Here is a 20,678-nt window from a genome sequence, read left to right as displayed (position 1 = left end):
CTACCATGCACCTCTCTCCCGTTCCCAGACAGTTTTTATCACGTCTCCAGATTCATTCTTTAAGCATCCGTGGCAACGTTATCGAAGGCCTCAAGTAATTTTCGTCGAGTCGCTCTTATCAGAGCTACATGTTTTTCTGCCGTGCTTAGCTTGCCCAAAACTGTGTTCGCTGAAGCTTAATTTAGTTTTCGACGACATTTTTCCAAAAAATGCTAAATTGCTTCCGAAGCGTATTCTAGAAGGTCTGCTTCAACATCACCTCCGTCAATTTCTTGCTCAACTTGTAATTTCTACGGACGCCACGCAAAATCTTCAGAAGGCCGGAGTGGGCATTTTCTCCCAGCAGCTCAATTGGTCTTTTGCTCTCAGACTACCTGACTTCACCCCAATATTTCTTGCCGAATTTATGGCAATCACATTGGCTGTTAGAAAACTAAATCCTCAAAAATCGAAAGTTATTATTATTGCAGATGCCTTATCGGTTTGTATGCATTTAGCGTCCGCAAAACAATCACAGCTTCTTCAAATATTTTCGAGCCTTGTATCCTGTAACGTATCAGAGGTTCGGTTAGTATGGGTCCCTGGGCATGTTGGAATCTCTCTAAATGAAGCAGCTGACGAACTCGCCACGGCGTCTTTAGATGGTCCAGTGTTAAATGTCGTACCCCTTTTTTCTTAAATTACCGGAGAGAGATTCAAACGACTGCTATACCTAAAAAATACCGAAACAGCTCTCATACAATCAGCGGATTACCAGCACTTACAGTTCCCATGGAACACCGCCAAATGTCTTTCACGTCAATGCGAGGTGACTCTCACAAGCTTTCGCTGTAGAGTTCCCCGGTTAAATTATTACCTGCATAAATCTGGCTTTTCCTTAACAAATCTATGTGCAGTTTGCCATGAACCAGAAACAATAGATCACTTTTTTCTATCATGCCGCCGTTTCGCCTCACTCGTAGAATGTTTCTGGAAATGCCGACTGGTAGGGTGGGTTTACAATTTACTGCTTCTAGCCTGTTGTCGTTTGGAGCGAATCAGTTTGGGGCAAGCCGCAGTGCTATTATAACTGCGCTACACAAGTTCATTCAAGCAACAGGAAGAGCACGCTGCTAGTGATACCGACCTCGGAAACCAACTTTTTTTTCATTTTTTATTAATAAATATATCTTTTTCAATCGTTATCCTATGGCTTTGTTAACTTCTTAACTCTTTCCTTTTTTTATTTACATCGCGTTTCGTGCTTATTTTTTTCTTTTTGAAGTTTCATATATAATTTTCAGTGTGGCCAATCCCCCTCGTGGGTATGAGCCAGTGTCCTTCGGGCAAACAAACAAACAAACAAACAAACAAACAAACGAACAAACAAGTCTTGTGAACCTCTGAATTTATTCTATATATAGTGTGAATACGTTTTTCCCCCTGACAATACATTTCGGGGTTTTACGACCCAAAACCACAATATGAATATGAGGGACGCCGTAGTGGAGGGCTTTGGATATTTCGGCCACCTGTAGTTCTTCAACGTGCACGTAAATCTAATTACAGTCACACCGTACTGTATCGAACTCGGGTAAGTTGAATTATCCTTTATATAGAGTTATTTCCGGACACGGTAAAGCTTTAACGTCAGTGCAGCGGAAAATCTACGGCTACATTGAAGGAAAGCAGCCAGAACACTCGGTATATTGAACATTGGGCAACGCGAAACGCCCAAAGAAGTGGGTGTTTCCTCACTTAAGAGGATTTTTGCGAACGCATTTTGGAGAGCGAGCGGTGAATTAGGAGGGCGCCGCACGGAGCGAGTAGAAAAAACCGCTCGCCATCATATGCTTTCCCCATTGGTTTTTCGTCGTGCGGGGTCACCGTTCGTTTTGTTGACTCGATGGATGCCGTAAAACTGAAGAACGGGCTCTTCTCCGCATAGGTGGCAATAATCAACACAATCGAACGTGGAGAACAGAAGTCTCGCGTCACCGCTGCGTGGAGCATCCCAAGGAGCACACTGAGTACGATATTGAAAAACAAAGCCGACATTAGGGCCAAGACAAAGCACACAGGTTTCCGCCGTTCGACGACTACGCACAGCTTCGTGTGAAGATTTTGAGGCGCAATTTACATTTATACCGTACATTATCCCATATAACCCACCCCTTCATATTACGCCGCATCCCTATCTACAAACCGCGGAAAAATAACACAGGTAAGAACAACCCTAAAGACGTGTTTTTTACATTATCGTGCAGCTAACATGCCCGCCGAAATTCGCCCGAAAATGCAATAATCTGATTAAAAGATTTCTATCGAATTATGCATTATATAAAAGGAATCTCCGTTTTATTTCTCCAGTTCAATATATGCGGGTTCGCCTGTACACATGTCTCCGGCATTTTTGTCTGTGCGGAAAATGCGGCCGGCTGGGCCGGGATTTGATCCCGCTCCTTTCGAGCCAGCAGTCAAGCACCACGCATAACCATGCCCGAGACCACAGCAGCGGGTTGTGCGCATTAACTAAAAATATTTTTTGTAATATTTTCATTACTGCCATAATTGATGTCTCTAGTCGTGTTACGATGTCTGCCGCCAGATGAAAACTAACCATGAATGCAGGGAGCAAACAACGAATTTCATCTGTTACGATTTTCGCACACATTTCTTTAAACACCCGGTATACCTCGCTTATTCGCACCATCTAGCACTCGAACATTGCGTGGAATGCCCTCGTGTTTCTTCACCGTTTTGCTTTCTAGATTACAGCCTCACACTCATATAGTTCTGCTATGGTACATTAATCACCATCCTCGTATGCGAGTGGCGAGATACGCTAGTCTCTGAGGGGGTGGGAGGTGGATGGATAAGCCCTAGCTCGAGGAGGATGCATTCGTGTCTCTGGTGGGCAAGAGTTGGTCTACCACCAAGGTGGTGCTGTTCGCCATTGGTTCAGGCCTACTCTCCATGAGGAAAGCTATGGGCAGCTTGCGGGGCCCGACGCATGCGCAGAGGCACGGTATCGGAATCCACAGACGCGAAGAGCCTTACGCGGTGCCGCCTTTCCGCGGCTGTCCTTTTCAAAGCAATGCTTTCTTTTAAAACCTCTCCGGATTCCCTTCACCGTGGCTGCTGCCGTTGCTCCTTTTGAGACTGGATTCCCGACCAATCCCTAGCTGTGGTATAAGTAGGTCAGGGATCACCCGCGGCAGTAAGGGCAGAGGGGGACGCGGCAAAGAACGTTTTCTTTTTTTTTTGGCGCCGGCCAAAATACACCCTTGTTTCTTAGAATGAAAGACGCGCAGAGCAAGGACCATAGAACTTGATGTGACGTGGTGAAGCGCTGAAGGTATCTGCAGCAAGTGACGGCCACGCGCTGCTCATGCGAGGTAGAGGGAAGCCGGATACCCAAAACAAGTCTCTGAGACAGGCAGCTTTGAGCACCTCTAAAGCTTGTCGCTTCACGAGGAGCATTACAGTTTTCGTCAACATGGGACCGAAGAGAAGGAACCTGTCAGTGCAACAGAACGTAGAACAAAAAGCCGCTCGCCCAGCAGGAACAACTTGAATATACAGCGACAGGGAGATTATCTCTACGTAGATTGCAGCACGGCTAGTAAGACATGCAGTTTTTCTTTTTCATCAAGGAGATCAGAGTTATTTACCAGCAGCACGTCCGCACTTCTGTTAAACCGGCTAAAATGCTGATTGACGAGGGAATGAGAGGGCGAAGGTCTTTTTCCTCTGCGAGAGCTTCTCAGTTGCTCAGTGTGAAAGTTCATTCTCCTTCCCGATTTCCTTAGGACGACGGGTGATGGACGGCGAGATCGTTCGACTAAATGGCTGTTACGGAACTACCGGAACAATACGATAGGAACACGCCAACGAGGGTTCAGAGGCATGACTAAGTGTTTGGTTAACTTGGTTTAGTTCAGAAAGCTGAAGGAATATTTGATGCCTTGACTGCTTAAGTCCCCAAGCTCACAATCACATCACAAAAAAAAAGAATTGCTAAGCTATGGACAGTTTCAAATTTGTCGAAGGCTGCGAGCTTCCTCTACTTTAAGTGATTTATGCGGTGGTGCATACCGCTGTCTTGTCTTACGTTGATGCTCCAGTATATCGCGAGCAGTGTGAGGGTCGTATTGGTTATCGCCGTCCTTCTTCGCTCGGTTAGTGAAATCACGAGCTAAGGTGTGCGCCAGCTCATTACCCGAGGTACCCTCGTGGCCTGGGCAACAGATTATGGCATGGTCCTGTGTCAGCCTGTCGCCGAGTATTCTCGAGGCGACACTCGGTAGTCCTCCACGTAGAAACATCCTACAAGCCTCCTGCGAATCAGACAGGACTAGCGCGGAGGTATTCTCTGCCTCTTTATTTCTAATGGCTAGCGCAATAGCAGCTGCTTCCGCCGTTGCGGTACAGGTCGTGTTAACCGACGCTGCGACAGTTTTAACGGTATGTGGCAGTGGTTGAACTGCTACTATAACGCAGCCCTGGCTTGATTTGGCGGCATCGGTGTACACCACCTCATGACTCTGGCCAAACTGTTTTTGAAGCTGTCGAGCTCTAGCTTGTCTTCTCGCCCCGTGGTACAATTTACTCATGTTTCGCGGAATGGGGCAGACGGTTATGTATTGTCGTGTTTCCCTAGCCATAGTAGTAACGTTTTCCTTGCAGTATTGTGGTCTAGTAGGGTATCCCAAGCGAATGAGGGTTTCTCTGCCTACCTTTGTCATGTGCCCGAATAAACAAACTGCCGTTGGCTACCGCCTCGCTTGTAGAAGAGAAGTTGTCTCAATACAAACATGGGCCCATTTTTGGTTTCCTTCCTCTGATACAAAAATCCCTTATTTTAAGCACGAATGTTTTCGTGAACGTGTCTTTCACATGCATGTTCGTGTGGATTAATAATCCAGCAACAACAAAGACAAGAACGACGAGTACGAGGATGATGACAAGAAGTAGATACAGGTCATCATTCTATAGTCCGATAATTCAGGTATTGCCCGCATCCAAATTCATTACAGCTGCTAGATTTAGGAGGAAAATCATCTTAGAGGAATTTTCCGCACCGTCATTAACGACCATATTAGAATTCCAGCATTTAAATCATCAGTTGAATAGTAAAATGTCAATCACGAGCAATGGAGGTGTCGATCACAAGACTACGTTGTCAGACTCCCTATCTAAAATTTTATCTACGCAGAGCTGATCGGGCTGCTTCGCCTAATTATTCTTTTCGCGGAATACGTGAGACAACACAGCACTATCTCATTTCCCGGAAGAGGTACTCTACCTTGCGCAAAAATACCATAGGTGTCGTTTCCCGTCTGCTTAGATTAGAATTAAATGAACAAAATGTACTGTCTTTCGGGGCTTTTTCTCTTCGCCACAGTGACGGGAAGATTGCTGATGTATTGCAGGGGTTTCTTAAAGGTCCAAAAAGATTTAGGTTATAAAATCTGCTTTTCCAAATTTTCATTTCTATTTTCTTTTTTTCCGAATTCTAGGTTTTATTGCTTCAATTCTACTCTATATTATTAATATTATTAGAACCTTAATTCTAATTCATTTATACTTCTCCCGTATTAATTAAACAAAGTTTCAATAGAAATTTAAAATTTGCAATTAAAAACTAACCGGCTCTTCGCCAATCCTCCAGTGAGGTATGAGCCACACCCTCTAGGATCTACTATACTCTACTCTATATGATACGGCGCAGAGACTATTTCTCTGATTTACTACAGCTCAATAGACAGCAGCAGAGTACCACATTTCCTTCAGTGCCAACAGGTTACAAGCCCGCATGGCTGAATTTTGCGTCAATTTTAGGGTTGCAGTGCGAGTGAAGTTCATGCTTGTCTGATTTCTTTCCATGTCTGTGGCCTGACTGCTCCGAATTTCCTGTCAAAATTTGTAGCCGCTGCTACGTAAAAGCTCCAAAATCTCCTAAACGCCAGCTTAGGAGATCAGACTTATTTAATGAAGTAAGTCGTTAAGAAGCACAGATGTACTTATGAAATTCAGGTTTACCATCAATGAGGAGCCTTACTACTGTGTGAAAGTGGTTGAGTAGCAAGGCTGTTTAACACACCCCACAGAGGTCGCACAGAACTTCCTGCCGTAGCCAATCAGACGCCCTGCAAGTATAACCGAAACGTCTCTCCAGAAAATCCGCTTTCACTTTAGCGTATGCTCCTTTAAAATTTATATTTCAGAAGCACGCGCCTTGCCACGACTCGCGCCTTGTCTTCCGTTGTGGGGCGCACGGGTTCGTGTTTGACGACTGTGTGTTCTGTCCTTCACTTTTAGTGGACGAGTGGTGAGCAGTGGGTTTTCCCCAACTTTTACTGCACAAAAGTTTCTGCTCGTTAATAAACGGAATGCCTTAGCCATATACAGCGTCGCTGTAAAATGTAGGTCTGGAAATATAGAAAACTGGGCTATCTCAATATTCCTGTGCTGCTGGCTGGCCTTGTAAAAAAACCTTGGTGTTGGTTCCGCGCCTGAGTAGTCATTTAACTTTGACACTTGGCTGGTGCAACTAGCTATGGAACTCTTGTCCAACGAATGTGCCAATACGGCGCAAGATGTATGAAGCCTTAAACGTATGTAATGGTGCACTGTGCTTCTCCCACTGCATGTACTGTTTAACAATTGTCTTCCCCCAGCATCATTAGAGTGTACTTCATCCTTTATTAGCGGAATCAAGAAGTCACTTATGTGCGCAATGCCAAATACAGTTGTAAATGTGTGCCGGTCTTGCTTTATTCTGTCTCACCAGGTATGAATCTAACTTTTTGTGTTACTGAGTCGTTTTAAGGAACACGTACATTTGATGAAACGCCTGCGTAGGTCCCTGCACGCTAGTTAGCGTGTTGCAAGCGCATTCTGAGATTGTAGAAGTTCCCTAGCAACCGTTAAGTCGAACAACATTCCGGGGATCAGAAGAACTTCAAGCAGTGCCACCTTTCAGCGGCTGTTTTTCTTATTTTATTCCCTCACAATTACCGACCCCTACACCTCCAATTTCACGCCCGATTCTCGTGGAAACGAGAAGGCACAAAAGTTCTTTTGTTCTAGAGAGAAGAGAAGAGAGAGACGGAGTATAGGAAAGGTAGGAAGGCTAACTAAACTACGTCCAGTTTGCTACAATGCACATGGAGAGGGGAATATGGGAGTGAAAAAGAGGAAGAAAGATATAGAAGGAAAGTCAGTGCAGGGTTTCACAGGCGTCGCTCAATGATGTTGCCTTCAAGTACTGCAACAGGGCGCATGTGTCTTCCTGGGCTGTTGTGCTGGGAGGCCCAGGCTCCCGAGATCTTTATTTCAATAAAGGGCCGATCATCGAGTCTCCTCCAGGCACACTGGAGAGACCGGCGATCTTGTTCAAATTGGGAACAGTGGCACAGGAGGCGACCAACAGTCTCTACACAGTTGGAGTTATTGCACATGGATGACTCTGACTTGCCAGTGCGATAGCTGAATGAGTTGGTAAACGCTACACTCACCCACAACCGACTTTTGGGCCCTGTTGTGGTGAGTTGACTGCCTTGTTTCGTGGAAGGAGCGAACAGTGAGTCTACAACGTTGGCTATTACAGTACATGCGGAATTTTGAAATCGAAAAACGCTAACGAAATTTGAAGATTTTGCGGTAGTGTCTCAAGAAGCGGATCTGTGCTTCAACTTTATTGACTTAAGTGGGAATGGCAAATTTCTTCTTTAGATGGAAACTACAGAGAAGAGGCGAGTTTATCCCCCTCAGCGCTCATGCCTCACGAAAGCGCAAGCCTCTATCATGCCTCAAATCCAAACATTCGTTCCCCTACCCACATAGGCTGGCCATAATTACTTCTGGCCATGAAGCCCACCATTAAAAACTGCATATATCACACATTGGCTGCCCAAAATCACAAAATCACAATTTTGGGGGGTGCGAAGATTTTGGGGCGTGAGGTCACTCCTCCCGGCTCCTCACAGCATACAATGGAAAGGCTGCTCAGAACGCCCAATCACTAGAATACAGCAGGCGCTTGTCGCCTGGGACGAAAAGGCCGGTCCTCATGGTTATTTTAGTGCACAGGGCAGCCAGGTATTACATAAGCAGAATTTGAATAATGTCGCTAAGACCACCATCAGCCTATTAGGGCACGCCTTTCCCTCATGCGAGGGCCCCCAGGCTCCTCCCGCCTCCGCACCGAGAACCTTAGATGGCCCACGATGGAGCGCACACACTGTTCAGACCCTCGTCAAGAGTAGACGCTGCAAGCGAACTTCACCACATCGCGCATAACGCAACGCTAATTTATTTATTTATTTATTTATTTATTTATTTATTATTTATTTATTTATTATTTATTTATTTATTTATTTATTTGAATATAGTGCAGCCCTAATACAGGGCTCTAGCAGGAGTGCATGAGTTATACAAAATTAATACAAACAGAGCAAAAACAACAACAATAAAACTGAAATACACACGGCAATACATAAGAAAACATCACTTTGCATATTACAAACTAGATATTTAGCTATTTTCTAAGTGGGTAATAGCGGCATCAATGAAATCTTGTAACGGTAGGGAACGAATACTGCCCGGCAAGGAATTCCAGAGGTCTATTGTACGTGGGAAAAAACTAAATTTGAATGTGTTAGTACGAGCGAATAAAGGCTTTATGTTCAGGATGTGAGAGCTGCCGGCGCAAGTTTCTTCCATAAATGCTATGTAATTACCACCAGTGATACTAGGAGAGGAGTTGATGACTGTATATAATAGTTTTAAAGATTCGATGCGATAACGAGAGTGCAATGGCACAATGTTCAGTGACTTCAGAGCCTGTGTTGCTGAGAAGTTGTGGCAGTAGTTGCGGCATATGAAGCGGATGGCTTTACGTTGAACGCTATCAAGGATTTTTAGGTCACATTGTTTATAAGGGTACCAAACGACAGATGCGTATTCTAGAATAGGGCGAATCAACGTTTTATACAGAAGTAGTTTGGTACCGCGGGGGGATTTAGCCAAAGTACGGCGCGAATAACCTAATTTTTTAGAGTTTTCCCGCTGATGTATTCGATGTTATTGGTCCAGGAAAGATTTTTTGTTAGAATCACACCCAAATATTTATATTGAGACACTGTCTTAAGTTGTGTACCATCCAGATAATAATCAAACGAAAACGGATTCTGTCCATTGGTAAATGACATGACTGTTTTAATGCTATTGACGCTCATCTGCCATGTTTTGCACCAAGCTCTGAAAGAAATGAGCGATTGTGAAAGACGGTGATGATCTTCTGCAGAATTAATCGATTCGTATAGTACGCAATCATCAGCATAAAGTCTTATTTTACATGAGGTGCAGTGAGGTAAATCATTAATATATATGAGGAATATTAATGGGCCAAGTACAGATCCCTGCGGAACGCCTGACGTGACGTCATCGAGGGATGATTCCACTTAATTGAAAGAAACAAATTGTGAGCGATAATGAAGGAAACTGGCGATCCAAGAGATAAGACGGGAATTATTGAGTATGGTATCTAATTTCACTAGCAACTTAGAATGAAGAACAGAGTCGAAAGCTTTAGAGAAGTCAATGAAAATGGCATCTATTTGATCTCCTATATCTAGGTTAGAGGCGACGTCATGAACAAAATCGACTAATTGTGTAACAGTGCTGTAGCCACGACGGAAACCATGCTGAGCTGACGTTAGAACTTCATTGGAGTCGCGAAATTCGATGATATGCTTGTGAATAATGTGTTCCAACATCTTGCATGACTGTGGTGTAAGAGATATTGGCCTGTAATTAGATAAGAGTTGTCTGCCACCAGATTTGAACAAAGGCAATACTTTCGCAGTTTTCCATGAAGATGGTACTTCACCGCAGTCAAGGGACCTCTGGAAGATTACCGTAAGGTAACGGGCTGTCCACGCGGAGTATCTCACAAGAAAGGAATTCGGTATGCCGTCCGAACCGGAACATTTCTTGGTGTCGAGGTGCAAGATTAGGTTGAATACACCTTCAGAGCTTATTACAATATCACCTAGTTTATTTGTTTCTACGTCATGATTAAAGATCGGAACATGGTTGTCGAGGGTGAAAACCGATTGAAAATAAGAGTTAAATGCATTGGAAACTACGATGGGGTCGTTTGTAATGGTGTCATTAATCTTGAAAAAGGAACTGGTGGTTGGACTAGGCAAAACTGAAGTCCAGAACGTGCGAGGATTGGACTCAAGTAATAAAGGAAGTTGTACAGAAAAGTAGAAGTCTAGCATTTCTTGTGCAAGCGCGAAGTTCTACCTTGGCTTTCTCAAAGGAAGCTTGAAGCTCAGGGTTAGCATGTCTGGTTTTACGCAGTCTGGCAACACGGCGAGATAAATGTAATATATCCCTGTTAATCCAAGGCAGATTGTTATTCACCTTTCTTGTTTTTAATGGAATGTAAATATTGATACAAAATTTTACCAATGTCTCAAAAGAACCGACAACACTGTCAACAAGAGACGTGGTGCTATGTGACAAGAAATGGTCAAAGTTTTGCGCCAAAGTATCAGAAATAGACGTATCATCAGCTTTGTTGAAATCGCGAAATGCATTGGAATTCTCCGCTAAACTCCAATCGTCGCCCACAGGACTATTATTCAATGCTATAGCTGCAACTGCCACCTGAGATTTCTCGAAGTGACTACGATGCTGTGTCAATTGTGGGTCGGTGTAGCGTTTACCAAATCATTCAACTATTGCGTTATCATGGCGGAATCATCCATGTGCTATAATTACAACTGCGTAGATGCTATCGATTAGCTATCCATCATCTGTTGTGCCGCTGTCGCCCCTTTCAACAACATCGCCGGACACTGTGGTGTGGCTTGAGGAGACTTGATGATCGGCCATTTACTGAACGAAAGATCTCGGGAGCCAGGCCTCATAGCACATCAGCCCAGAAAACCACGCGAGCCCTGCTGCAGTTTTCGAAGGCAACAGAATTGAGCGACCACCTGTAATACGCTACACTCTGTTTGTTTTGTGAAATTTGAGAAATGTGTCACTCATTATCTCTCTCTTTTACTCCCTTATTTCTCTCCCCATGCGGCTCCCTTATTCTCCTTACTCCCTGATTCCCCTCCCCATGTAGAAAACTGGACGCAGTTTGCAGTTTGCAGTTTCCTCCAGAAGGACGTCGTGCTGGGGTAGTTTTGTAATATGCCATTATTAATCTTAGCGCAAAACAACACCGACAAAGTAAAGTGGCAACATACACAGCGCAGCACTGTGTATGCTGCCACTATGTCAGTGTTGTTTTGCGCTGCGCTTAATAATGCCGTATTTCCTGTATTCCTTCTCTGTTTCTTGGGTGGCCTTGGACACGGCGAGAACCGGCACACGAGGTATTGGCAACCTGATGTTGACTTGTCGGTGGCCTCAACACGATTGACAGAAAAAGTCATGGCTTGATGACGTCACTGTGATGACTTCATGACGTTGAAGATCACTATTATTTTTGACAGCATCATGATGTCTTCAGGGCGACGCTATGACATCGCGTAACGAGAAGTCACATGATTACACCGCATGACATCTGCGCTTGGTCAAATGTGCCTCGATTCCCGAGGCAGTGCGGAACCTTGTGAGGTGATCAAAGCTTGGAATACCTCTGATTGCGGTGGCAGTGCATGAACATGTTAGGTCAAGAGAGCGGGGGGGGTGGGTGTGTAGGGGTACGATCAATGCACTCGTCTCGGAAGAAGGAACAAGACGATGACTTTCGTCTTTGAGCCGTCTTAGGTGAATGCTCAAGAGACAAGGCGACTTTTTATATTTAAGAAATCTTTTCGAGGAAAAGAGGGATGTCAGCGATGTGTACAACTAGCTCGATGGCACTTTTAACCTACGCTTTGATCAATGAAGGGTCCCTCCTAACACTGTTGACAAATAAATTTTTCTTTTTTCTAACATTGTTCAGGACAACATGCCGTTGTGCGATCACTGCTTGTGTATAAAGGGTGCCCCAGCTATCTTTAGCCACACTTTAAAAATATGCCGATGCACTCTACGACGACGCGGCCAAATGCATGTTGCTGACTCTTGCATGGAGAAAGACACTATTTTTGTTTTCTGCCTAATTGTCTAATAAGACATTTTTATTAACTTTTCAGGCAGCGAAGCTAGGCGAACAACTATAATCAGATAGTTGTAGGTAGGTTTACAAAACGTCCGAATGTCCAGCTTTTAACGTTCTACCTATTAAAGGGGTCATGAACCACTTTTCCAAGTAATGATCTAATGGCCTCAGTATCGGAGTGTACTGCCTCCCGAATCGATTGCCGCAAGAATTTCTCGAATCCGTCAAGAATCAGCGGAGTTACGGGGGTTTGGCGCACGCTCCCAGCGCTTTCTCTCTTTTCTCGTGCCGACGAGCGCACTGGAAGCTAGACAGGGAGGGATGGCATGGGGGAAAGAAGTTACGCCAGCGCGCGTCATGAAACGCGATCGCTCTCCGGCTGTGATTCGCTTGCGCGAGTGCGGCTACCGTGTACTGAGGAGGGCGCCGGCAAGTGACGGCACCCCGCGGCAAGAAGCGCATCTGATCCGAACGCCGCTCTCGATTTACGTCGGCTATCGGCCAATAAGCGTGCTATGTCTCTGCGACGTACAGCGGACAGACGCCCCGCCCACCGACGAGAGTGAGAACCGGCCTCTGTTTGAAAAGAGGGTGCCTGGGGAAACGGCAACTTCGCGCTCCGCTTGTGGCCATTACGCGGCGCGCACGACTGTAATATTTGGCAGAGCAGTTCATAGCCGTGTCAGCTTTCCGCAGGATGTGTTTTTTCAATCAGCCCAAGGGGTGCTTCATGACCCCTTTAAGTAATAGCGTTTTGTGCCTATTACAGATGCCAGCGAAATGCAAACAAAAATGTGGCTGATCTCTCTGTCATAGGAATCGGTATTACACGAAAATGAAACGTGTCTTCACAGACGTAGTTGAGCGTTTATTGGGCATCCTTTTGCCCCAACGGCGAAGGAATGAATGCTATAGGAACAAACTGTAAGAACGACAAGCAGCTCGAAACTTGTAACGCGCTGCTCAAGCAGAAAAGGCTTCAGCTACCGTGACTTCTTGTCAAAGTCACGGAAGCTGAAAGAAGCACTTCCTTCTGTTTGACCGGCACAATATGGCGCTCCCCGAGAGAATGAGGATGATGATTAGTGGGGTTTTGTGGCGCAAGGGCCATGGGTGGCCAAAGAGCGCGATGTCTTCTGTGTGGTGTTGGCGAAGACCAATGATTTCGATGACAGGGTGTATTAAGGCTGTATAGAGGCCTAAAATCACGCGCTATAAAGAAGCGTAAAAGGGGTGCACAGGGTATAAAATTATGGCAGTGACAAGTGGTTTGATCTATGATTGTGGGATGAATGACAAGAGAGTATGGTATTTAGAAGTGAGAGGCGGGAAAACAGCACGAATGCCTCCTCAAGGCCTTTGAGCCCAAAGGCCGGGAGGCAGGTGCTTGCTTTGAAAGAATTACCGCAGCAGCAGCCTCAATGATGAGACCACACTACGGAGCGTCTGGAAAAATAACATTGCAATTTACATCCTTTAGATATTCACAGAGGGACTGATATTTAAAGAGAGGTTCTTTGCCAATGAGCATATCGGGATGGAGTGGGAACTGAAGCTATATTGATGAGAAATGCTTTTTCCTGAGAGCTTCCCTGCATTGCAGTAGAATGTGGAGTACAGTGAGGGGGTCGCCACAGTGGTCACACAACGGTGGGTCGCCTCCGGACGAAAGGTATGTATGTGTACTATGTGTGTGTCCTATTCGGAGTCTGCAGAGTGTTACTTGTGTACGACGTGCCTTGGATATCGGCGGCCAATTACCAACGTGTGGTTTTATAAGGTGTAATTTATTTTCCTTTTCCTTATTCCATAGGTTCTGCCAATGTGCCCTGAGCTTCAATTTTAGGATGGGCTTCAGGTCCAGTGCAGCGACAGTCATGGGTGTATCGGCAGCGTTTCCGTGAATGGATGCCGCCAGCCAGTCCGCCAACACGTTCCCTTCGATCTCGCGATGCCTTGGTACCCAGCATACAACAACATGCTATCCGAACGTCCAGATAGTGCATATGAGTGAGTAAACAGAAACAAGGACAGGATTTCTATGTTTTTTTCAAACTTTTTAAAGCTTTTACAACACTTACGGAATCTGTATATATAACTGCATTGTCTATTTTTAATTGTTTAATGTGTTCAGCGGCCACCAATATTGCATATGCCTCTGCTGTGAAAATGCTTGTGTTAGGATGCAGAACGCTGGCATCCGAAAAGGATGGACCGACCGCGGCGTAGGGCACAGAAGTGTGAGACTTAGAGGCATCGGTAAAGAATTCTGGAAAAGTGTATTTGTGCTGGAGTTCGAGGAAGTGTGTACGGATATGTGCAGCAGGCGCGTGTTTAGTAACTTCCACGAAGGATACATCACAATCTATGAGTTTCCACTGCCACGGCGGGGGATATGCAGCGGGAGCCAGCAGACGGTGTTCAAGAAGTGGCACACCCATTTCTTCAGCTAGGCCCCTCACACGAAGTGCGTAGGGCTTTCTCATGGCAGGACGGTTCTCAAACAAGATTGAACAGGACAGATCATTGATAGCAGAGTGTAAGGGGTGTTCTCCATACGCGTTCACTTTCAGGAAATATACAAAAGGGAGGTAGGATCTCTGGAGGTGTAACGACCACTCGTTCGATTCGACATAAAGGCTTTCTACGGGGCTAGTACGAAAAGCACCTGCAGAAAGTCGAATGCCTAGATGATGGACAGGGTCAAGCATCTTCAAGGCGCTTGGTGTCGCAGACTGATGGGTTATCCCCCCATAATCTAGACCCGCGCGTATGAGGCTTATATATAAATTCATCACACACTTTTTGTCACTACACCAAGTAGTGCGTGACAACATTTTCAGAACATTCATTGTTTTTATGCACTTGTTTTTTATATACTTTATGTGTGATATGAAGGTTGGTTTCATGTCTAGAATTGCACCTAGGAATTTCTGCTCCGTTTTGACAAGTATTCGCTGGCCGCGGAGGTGAATGTCCGGATCGGGATGGAGGCCTCTCTTCCTTGAGAATAACACGCAAGTGATTTTTTGCGGGTTAAGGCTGAACCCGTTCTCGTCTGCCCATTTAGTTACCTTGTTCAAACCAAGTTGCACCTGCCGCTCGCACATTGCGAGACTGCAAGATGTAAAACCGATTTGTACGTCATCGACATATGTGCAATAAAACATGTTACGTGGGATGGACTAGCGCAAGGAATTCATTTTCATAATAAAAAGTGTACAATTCAATACACCACCCTGCGGAACTCCTGTTTCTTGGACAAATATTCGAGAAAAAAACAGTGCCCACTCGAACACGGAATGTCCGATTGGACAAGTAACTATCGATTATGGTGAACATCCTACCCCGTACACCTAAATGTGAGATGTCTCGAAGTATGCCAAAGCGCCATGTGGTATCATAGGCCTTCTCCATATCGAGGAACACAGACAGAAATAATTGTTTATGGACGAAAGCGTCACGTATTTGTGCCTCGATACGTAGCAGGTGCTCCGTTGTGGACCTACCTTCTCGAAACCCGCGTTGGTATGGGTCAAGTAGACAGTTTATTTCAAGGAAGTGTAGGAGTCGCCTGTTTATCACCTTTTCGAAAAGCTTGCATAGACAGCTTGTTAGGCCTGTAGGCCTGTAATTGGAAACTGAGGACGGGTCCTTTCCCTGTTTTAAAATGGGAATAATAATGGCTTCTTTCCAGGCCGAGGGTATCTCGTCGGAAAACCAAACAGCATTATACAGCGAAAGGAGGGCTTTTACCGTTAGAGATGGCAGGTGTTTCAACATTTCATATACAACACGGTCGGAGCCTGGGGCGGAATTATTGCAGCAATTAAGCGATGCTTGTAGCTCAGCTATACGGAAAGGCTCATTGTATGGTTCGTGTTTTGTAGATTTTCGCTCTAGTTTCTGTATTTCGATTCGTGTTTTGTATCGTTGGAAAGCTTCGGTATAGTGCGACGAGCTCGACACCTGTTCGAAGTGTGCGCCGAGGGAGTTTGCCTGGTCCTCCAAGCTGCCGCATTGTGTGTTTAGCAAGAGACAGTCAATATGCCTGCCGCCCTGCTACCCTACTAACCAGGGCTGTGCGAAGATACTTTGAAATTGTATCGCGATACGATAGAAATACTCACACCAGAAGTATTTGAGATACAGGTACAAGATACCACAACACTGATTAAGGAGAACTAACAGACAATAATGCCAAGGAAAGTATAGGGGATGTTTTTAGTAATAAATGTAAGGTAATTGTGAAGAAAGAAAAGTGGACGAAAAGATAGCTTGCCGCGGGCAGGGACCGAACCTGCGACCTTCGAATAATGCATGCTCTACCAACTGAGATACCGCGGCGGCCATCCCCCCGTCCACTTTATAGGGTATATGCGTGCATTTAAACGTGGGAGCGTCAGTCAGTGCCGCCAGTAGCCATGACGGCGAGTGTGGAACACTCTTTTTTTTCTGCCTGTTGGCGTCACGTAGCACGTGAACTTATTACGAGCTGGCAGCTAATAATCCCTCGCATACTACCTGAAAGCATCAAGTCTGCCAGAACGAGACCCTCGCTATGAATGAAGGAAAGAAGCGTTAATTTCAAGGGCTCGTTTTCTTTGTTATACACAATATTAAGGAGAACTAACAGACAATAATGCCAAGGAAAGTATAGGGGATGTTTTTAGTAATAAATGTAAGGTAATTGTGAAGAAAGAAAAGTGGACGAAAAGATAGCTTGCCGCGGGCAGGGACCGAACCTGCGACCTTCGAATAACGCGTCCGATGCTCTACCAACTGAGCTACCGCGGCGGCCATCCCCCCGTCCACTTTATAGAGTATATGTGTGCATTTAAACGTGGGAGCGTCAGTCAGCGCCACCAGTAGCCATTTCGTAGCCATTTCGTTCCGGTCAAAAATATCGTTTTTTTTTTCGTGTTTCGTTTTCGTTCCGTTCTCACACTCTGCTTCCTACAATAAATATGCTGAGGGTACCAGGCCTCTCATCATTACCGGTGACTTCAACATTGATTTATCAAGACCCAACAACGCTTCGACCTTATACTGCGCGAAACGCGGATTGGATGTGGAGAGAGCATCAGAAGACCTCGCTGCCACGTCCACGACAGACGGCATCATAGATCATTTCATCGTAAGAGGCATCCAGGATTTCCACCAGCTGCACTATACCTCGCACTTCACTACACTAAGACCCCTTGTAATCGCGATCACGAACGGAACCGATAAACAAGTCCCGTTCAGCTGCTGGTGCTGACTGATCACGGTGATTATGACCTTGTTCAAGAACTGTCAAGAACCCCTTCTACACATAGACACGGGTTCGTGAAACGTGCGTGCGTTCTCCGTCATAAAGGAAAAATATAAGCATAACAACTGTGACTGTTACTGTAACGTACTACGAGCAGTGCGCCTGCGCGCGCCACTCGGCCATGTATTTATCTAGGGAAGCTTTCCTGAATGAAGCTTAGTTGCGAGTAACGCCTGTCCTGTGCATGTGTGTTCTTTCTTTGTCATGTTCGGAATCGCGCTATGCGGTATTGAAGAATATAAGCACTACATATCAGCTTACCGCGTCTGGTTTTGGTAACACCCATGTTGCTCTTGCCATCGTTACGCAACTGTAAACAACTGGTTATATAATACAGATGCTACTTTTCAACATATGAGTGTGCGTATACCACTTCCATATTTCTCTAGCGTCATTCCGTAACGTCTTGTTCAATATGAAAAATTACGTCACAGTCACCATCTCGCGCATGCTTCGCATAATATCGATTCCCGCGGTACGTGGGATCTGTCGAATTTTTATTATTATTATTATTACCCACCTAATGGGTACTACCCATTACCCACCTTTTTACATCACCCACTTGCGTTACCCACAATGCTTCCGCGAGGCCTGTAAGGTATCTTTAAATAAATAAAAAATAAATAAATAAACAAATAAATTATTAAATAAATAAACAAAAGTGGCATGACGTGACATTACTAAATTAGAATAAAAGCTTGAGCGAGTTGGTAGGGATTCATACGTGGAAATGTGTACCCCTCACGCTGTTTTTCAAGAAGGGCAAAAACAAGTAGACGGGGATGTGCAAACTTACAAATGATGTTCATGGGAAAACGGAAAGATAAAAAAGGTTTACACGTGCTGCATAACTGGGTCACGCAACAAAAAAAAACTTTATCTTGTCGATACATGTTTACTACGTTCTTAACCTGAGCGCAAGGAAGCTATGATGGATCAATGCAATATATGGCTGGCTAGTACATACCCTTTGTTTTTTCTTACGTGGAGAGCTTCGATTATGTCCTATTCCATTTGCTGCTGGTATCGCATAAGGACCATGGTATCCTCGAAAAAACTTATGCGTGGCTTTAACTGACTTATCGTCGTAAACAACATGAGACAGCGATGCTGACGGAGAGCCTCGGCGACGGAGTGCATATTAATGCAAATCTAGGACGTCATCACTAAAGCCCGCCTCCTGCGCTCGGCGCTGCTGCACATTGCCTGCACATTGCTTGCAAGCCTCGGTGCACCAGTAAAGAAACAAAAGATTCAGACAAGCTCAGAAACATGAAATACTGTCTGTCGGCCAAGCGGACAGATAGAATTTTTTTAATGCTGATGGGCGATTGCGCGCAGTAATTTAGGAAAGTCATCTCTTAGGCTCCTGGAATATTCGAGGTGCCGAAGTTTCTCGTTTAAGACCGTGCCGTCTTCTTCGCAACCTTCAACAGGTCTGGTGGAACCTCCTGCCCGGCGTCTCGGAGGATATGGACCAGCTCCTTGGCGTTGCGGCTTTCAGTGGGCGTTAGAAAAGTGTATGCCCTTCCTTTCCCGTCGTCTCGAACTGCGTGCTTAACGCGGCGCGCGTAATCGTCCGAACTGCGCGGGTAGTCGTAATTGACTACGAAACGGGCGTCTTCGACGTCCACGCCATGCCCCGCCATGTCGGTCGCCACCAGAACGAGCATTCTGCCGAAACGGAGTGCGTTCAACGCCCACTCACGCTCCTGCTCGGTTTTCCTGCTGTGGATGCCAACGGCGGGCCAATCCCGGAGCCGCAAGCTCGTCACGAGGTCGTCCACTTTCCCTTTAGTCTCGACGAACACCACCGCCCTGTCCCGCTTATTGTCGAGAATATCTTCGAAGAGGGTGACGAGCCTGTCATCCTTGTCTTTCTCGTCGCAAACGTACACGATGTGTTCTGCACGTCGGTTCTGGGATTGCTGGCTCGTTTCGCCGACGGTGACGGTCACGTAGTCCTCCATGAACTCGTCGGCCAGCAGGGACGCCTCTCTCGTGCTCGACGTCAGCCACGTGAGCGTTTGGCGGTCGGATCGGAGGTTTGCCACAATGAGGCGAAGCTGCTTCTGTAAGCCCATCGCCAACATGCGGTCCGCTTGTTCCAACACCAGAAATGTGCAGCGGCGAATGTTCACCTTGCATTCCTCCATGAGGCCTACGAGGCGGCTTGGAGTCGCGACCCAAACCTCGCACCCTTCGCCGAGACGTTTTAGCTGCGCTTCCTTTGGCTCACCCGGAACGAGACATGCAGTTCGAATGCCCAAATCCTTGTCGAACAAGGAGAACGTGTGCTGCACCTGCCGGGCCAGCTCACGCGTTGATGCTAAGACTAACACTATAGGTCCGTCTCCGTGCGGCATCGGTTCTTGGCTCCGGACGTGAAGGACGGCCGGGATGACGTAGGCCAGGAACCTGTTTTCAGAACTAGTCGCAGCGACGGCCAGAAGGTCCCTACCGCTGAGAACCACGGGCCAGCACTGGGCGTGCACACTGGTCGGCGATGAGCCAAGGCCCTGGGCCCGAAGGACCTTCGTTATGCAGTCGGGGAAGTCCGTTTCGTCGAAGCTCAAGATGGGCTTGGGCACGGCACGTCCAGCGACCGTGATCTCGTTGCCTTTTCTGAAGCCGGCCACTTCGCTTGCCGATCGCAGAGCCGTCACAATGTGTTCGCGGTATAGATTCTTCTCGAAAGCTGGTAATACAACCCTGTCCCAGCCCGGCGGTCGTAGGTTTCGCTCTACCTTGCTTTTGGAGGCGTAGCTGACCTCTCGTTTGTTCCTCCACCGCTCGTAGCTGAACACGTAACTGTCTCCGATGGCAGGGGGCAGCGGGTATTGGAAAAATCCTCGTCGAGCGCTGCAGTGTAGGTTCGACCCGGGTAGCTGTGCCCTCAGATAGTTGATTACACCTTTCTTCCCGCCAAGGGTAACTAAAGGGTTGGGAATGTCCTGCAGCAGATGCTCTTGCCATATCAGAGTCGATACGTACATATCAAACTTTATCTGGCCGAAACGCAGTGGATTCTGCCACATGTCGCCCACGGGTGGATAGTTCGCAGAAAACTTCTTGACGTGGCTGGACCCTACCCGCGCAGTTATAGTAGCAGTAGTATCCTCTACTGCATGGCTCATACCCACTCTGGGGGATTGGCCAAGAAGTACTCGTACGAAAAAAATATTTTTTTAAGTATTTTGAGCATTGAATGCTGATGCCAATAAAACGAATAAATAAATAAAT

The 20,678-nt window shown here is 46.1% G+C and overlaps 1 protein-coding gene across 1 annotated transcript; it reads right to left on the bottom strand.

The window, feature by feature from the left end:
* Positions 1 to 18,835: 18,835 nt before the first annotated feature.
* On the bottom strand, positions 18,836 to 20,473 carry LOC119405551 (uncharacterized). The gene has a single exon (XM_037672385.1). It carries the CDS (start codon positions 20,471 to 20,473, stop codon positions 18,836 to 18,838), a length of 1,638 nt encoding a protein of 545 aa, XP_037528313.1.
* Positions 20,474 to 20,678: the final 205 nt, after the last annotated feature.

This window comes from Rhipicephalus sanguineus, chromosome 9, assembly GCF_013339695.2.
Source record: "Rhipicephalus sanguineus isolate Rsan-2018 chromosome 9, BIME_Rsan_1.4, whole genome shotgun sequence".
Taxonomy (NCBI): Eukaryota; Metazoa; Arthropoda; class Arachnida; order Ixodida; family Ixodidae; genus Rhipicephalus; species Rhipicephalus sanguineus.
The sequence above is the reverse complement of the archived record's forward strand: the minus strand, read 5'-3'. Positions and strand labels throughout refer to the sequence as shown.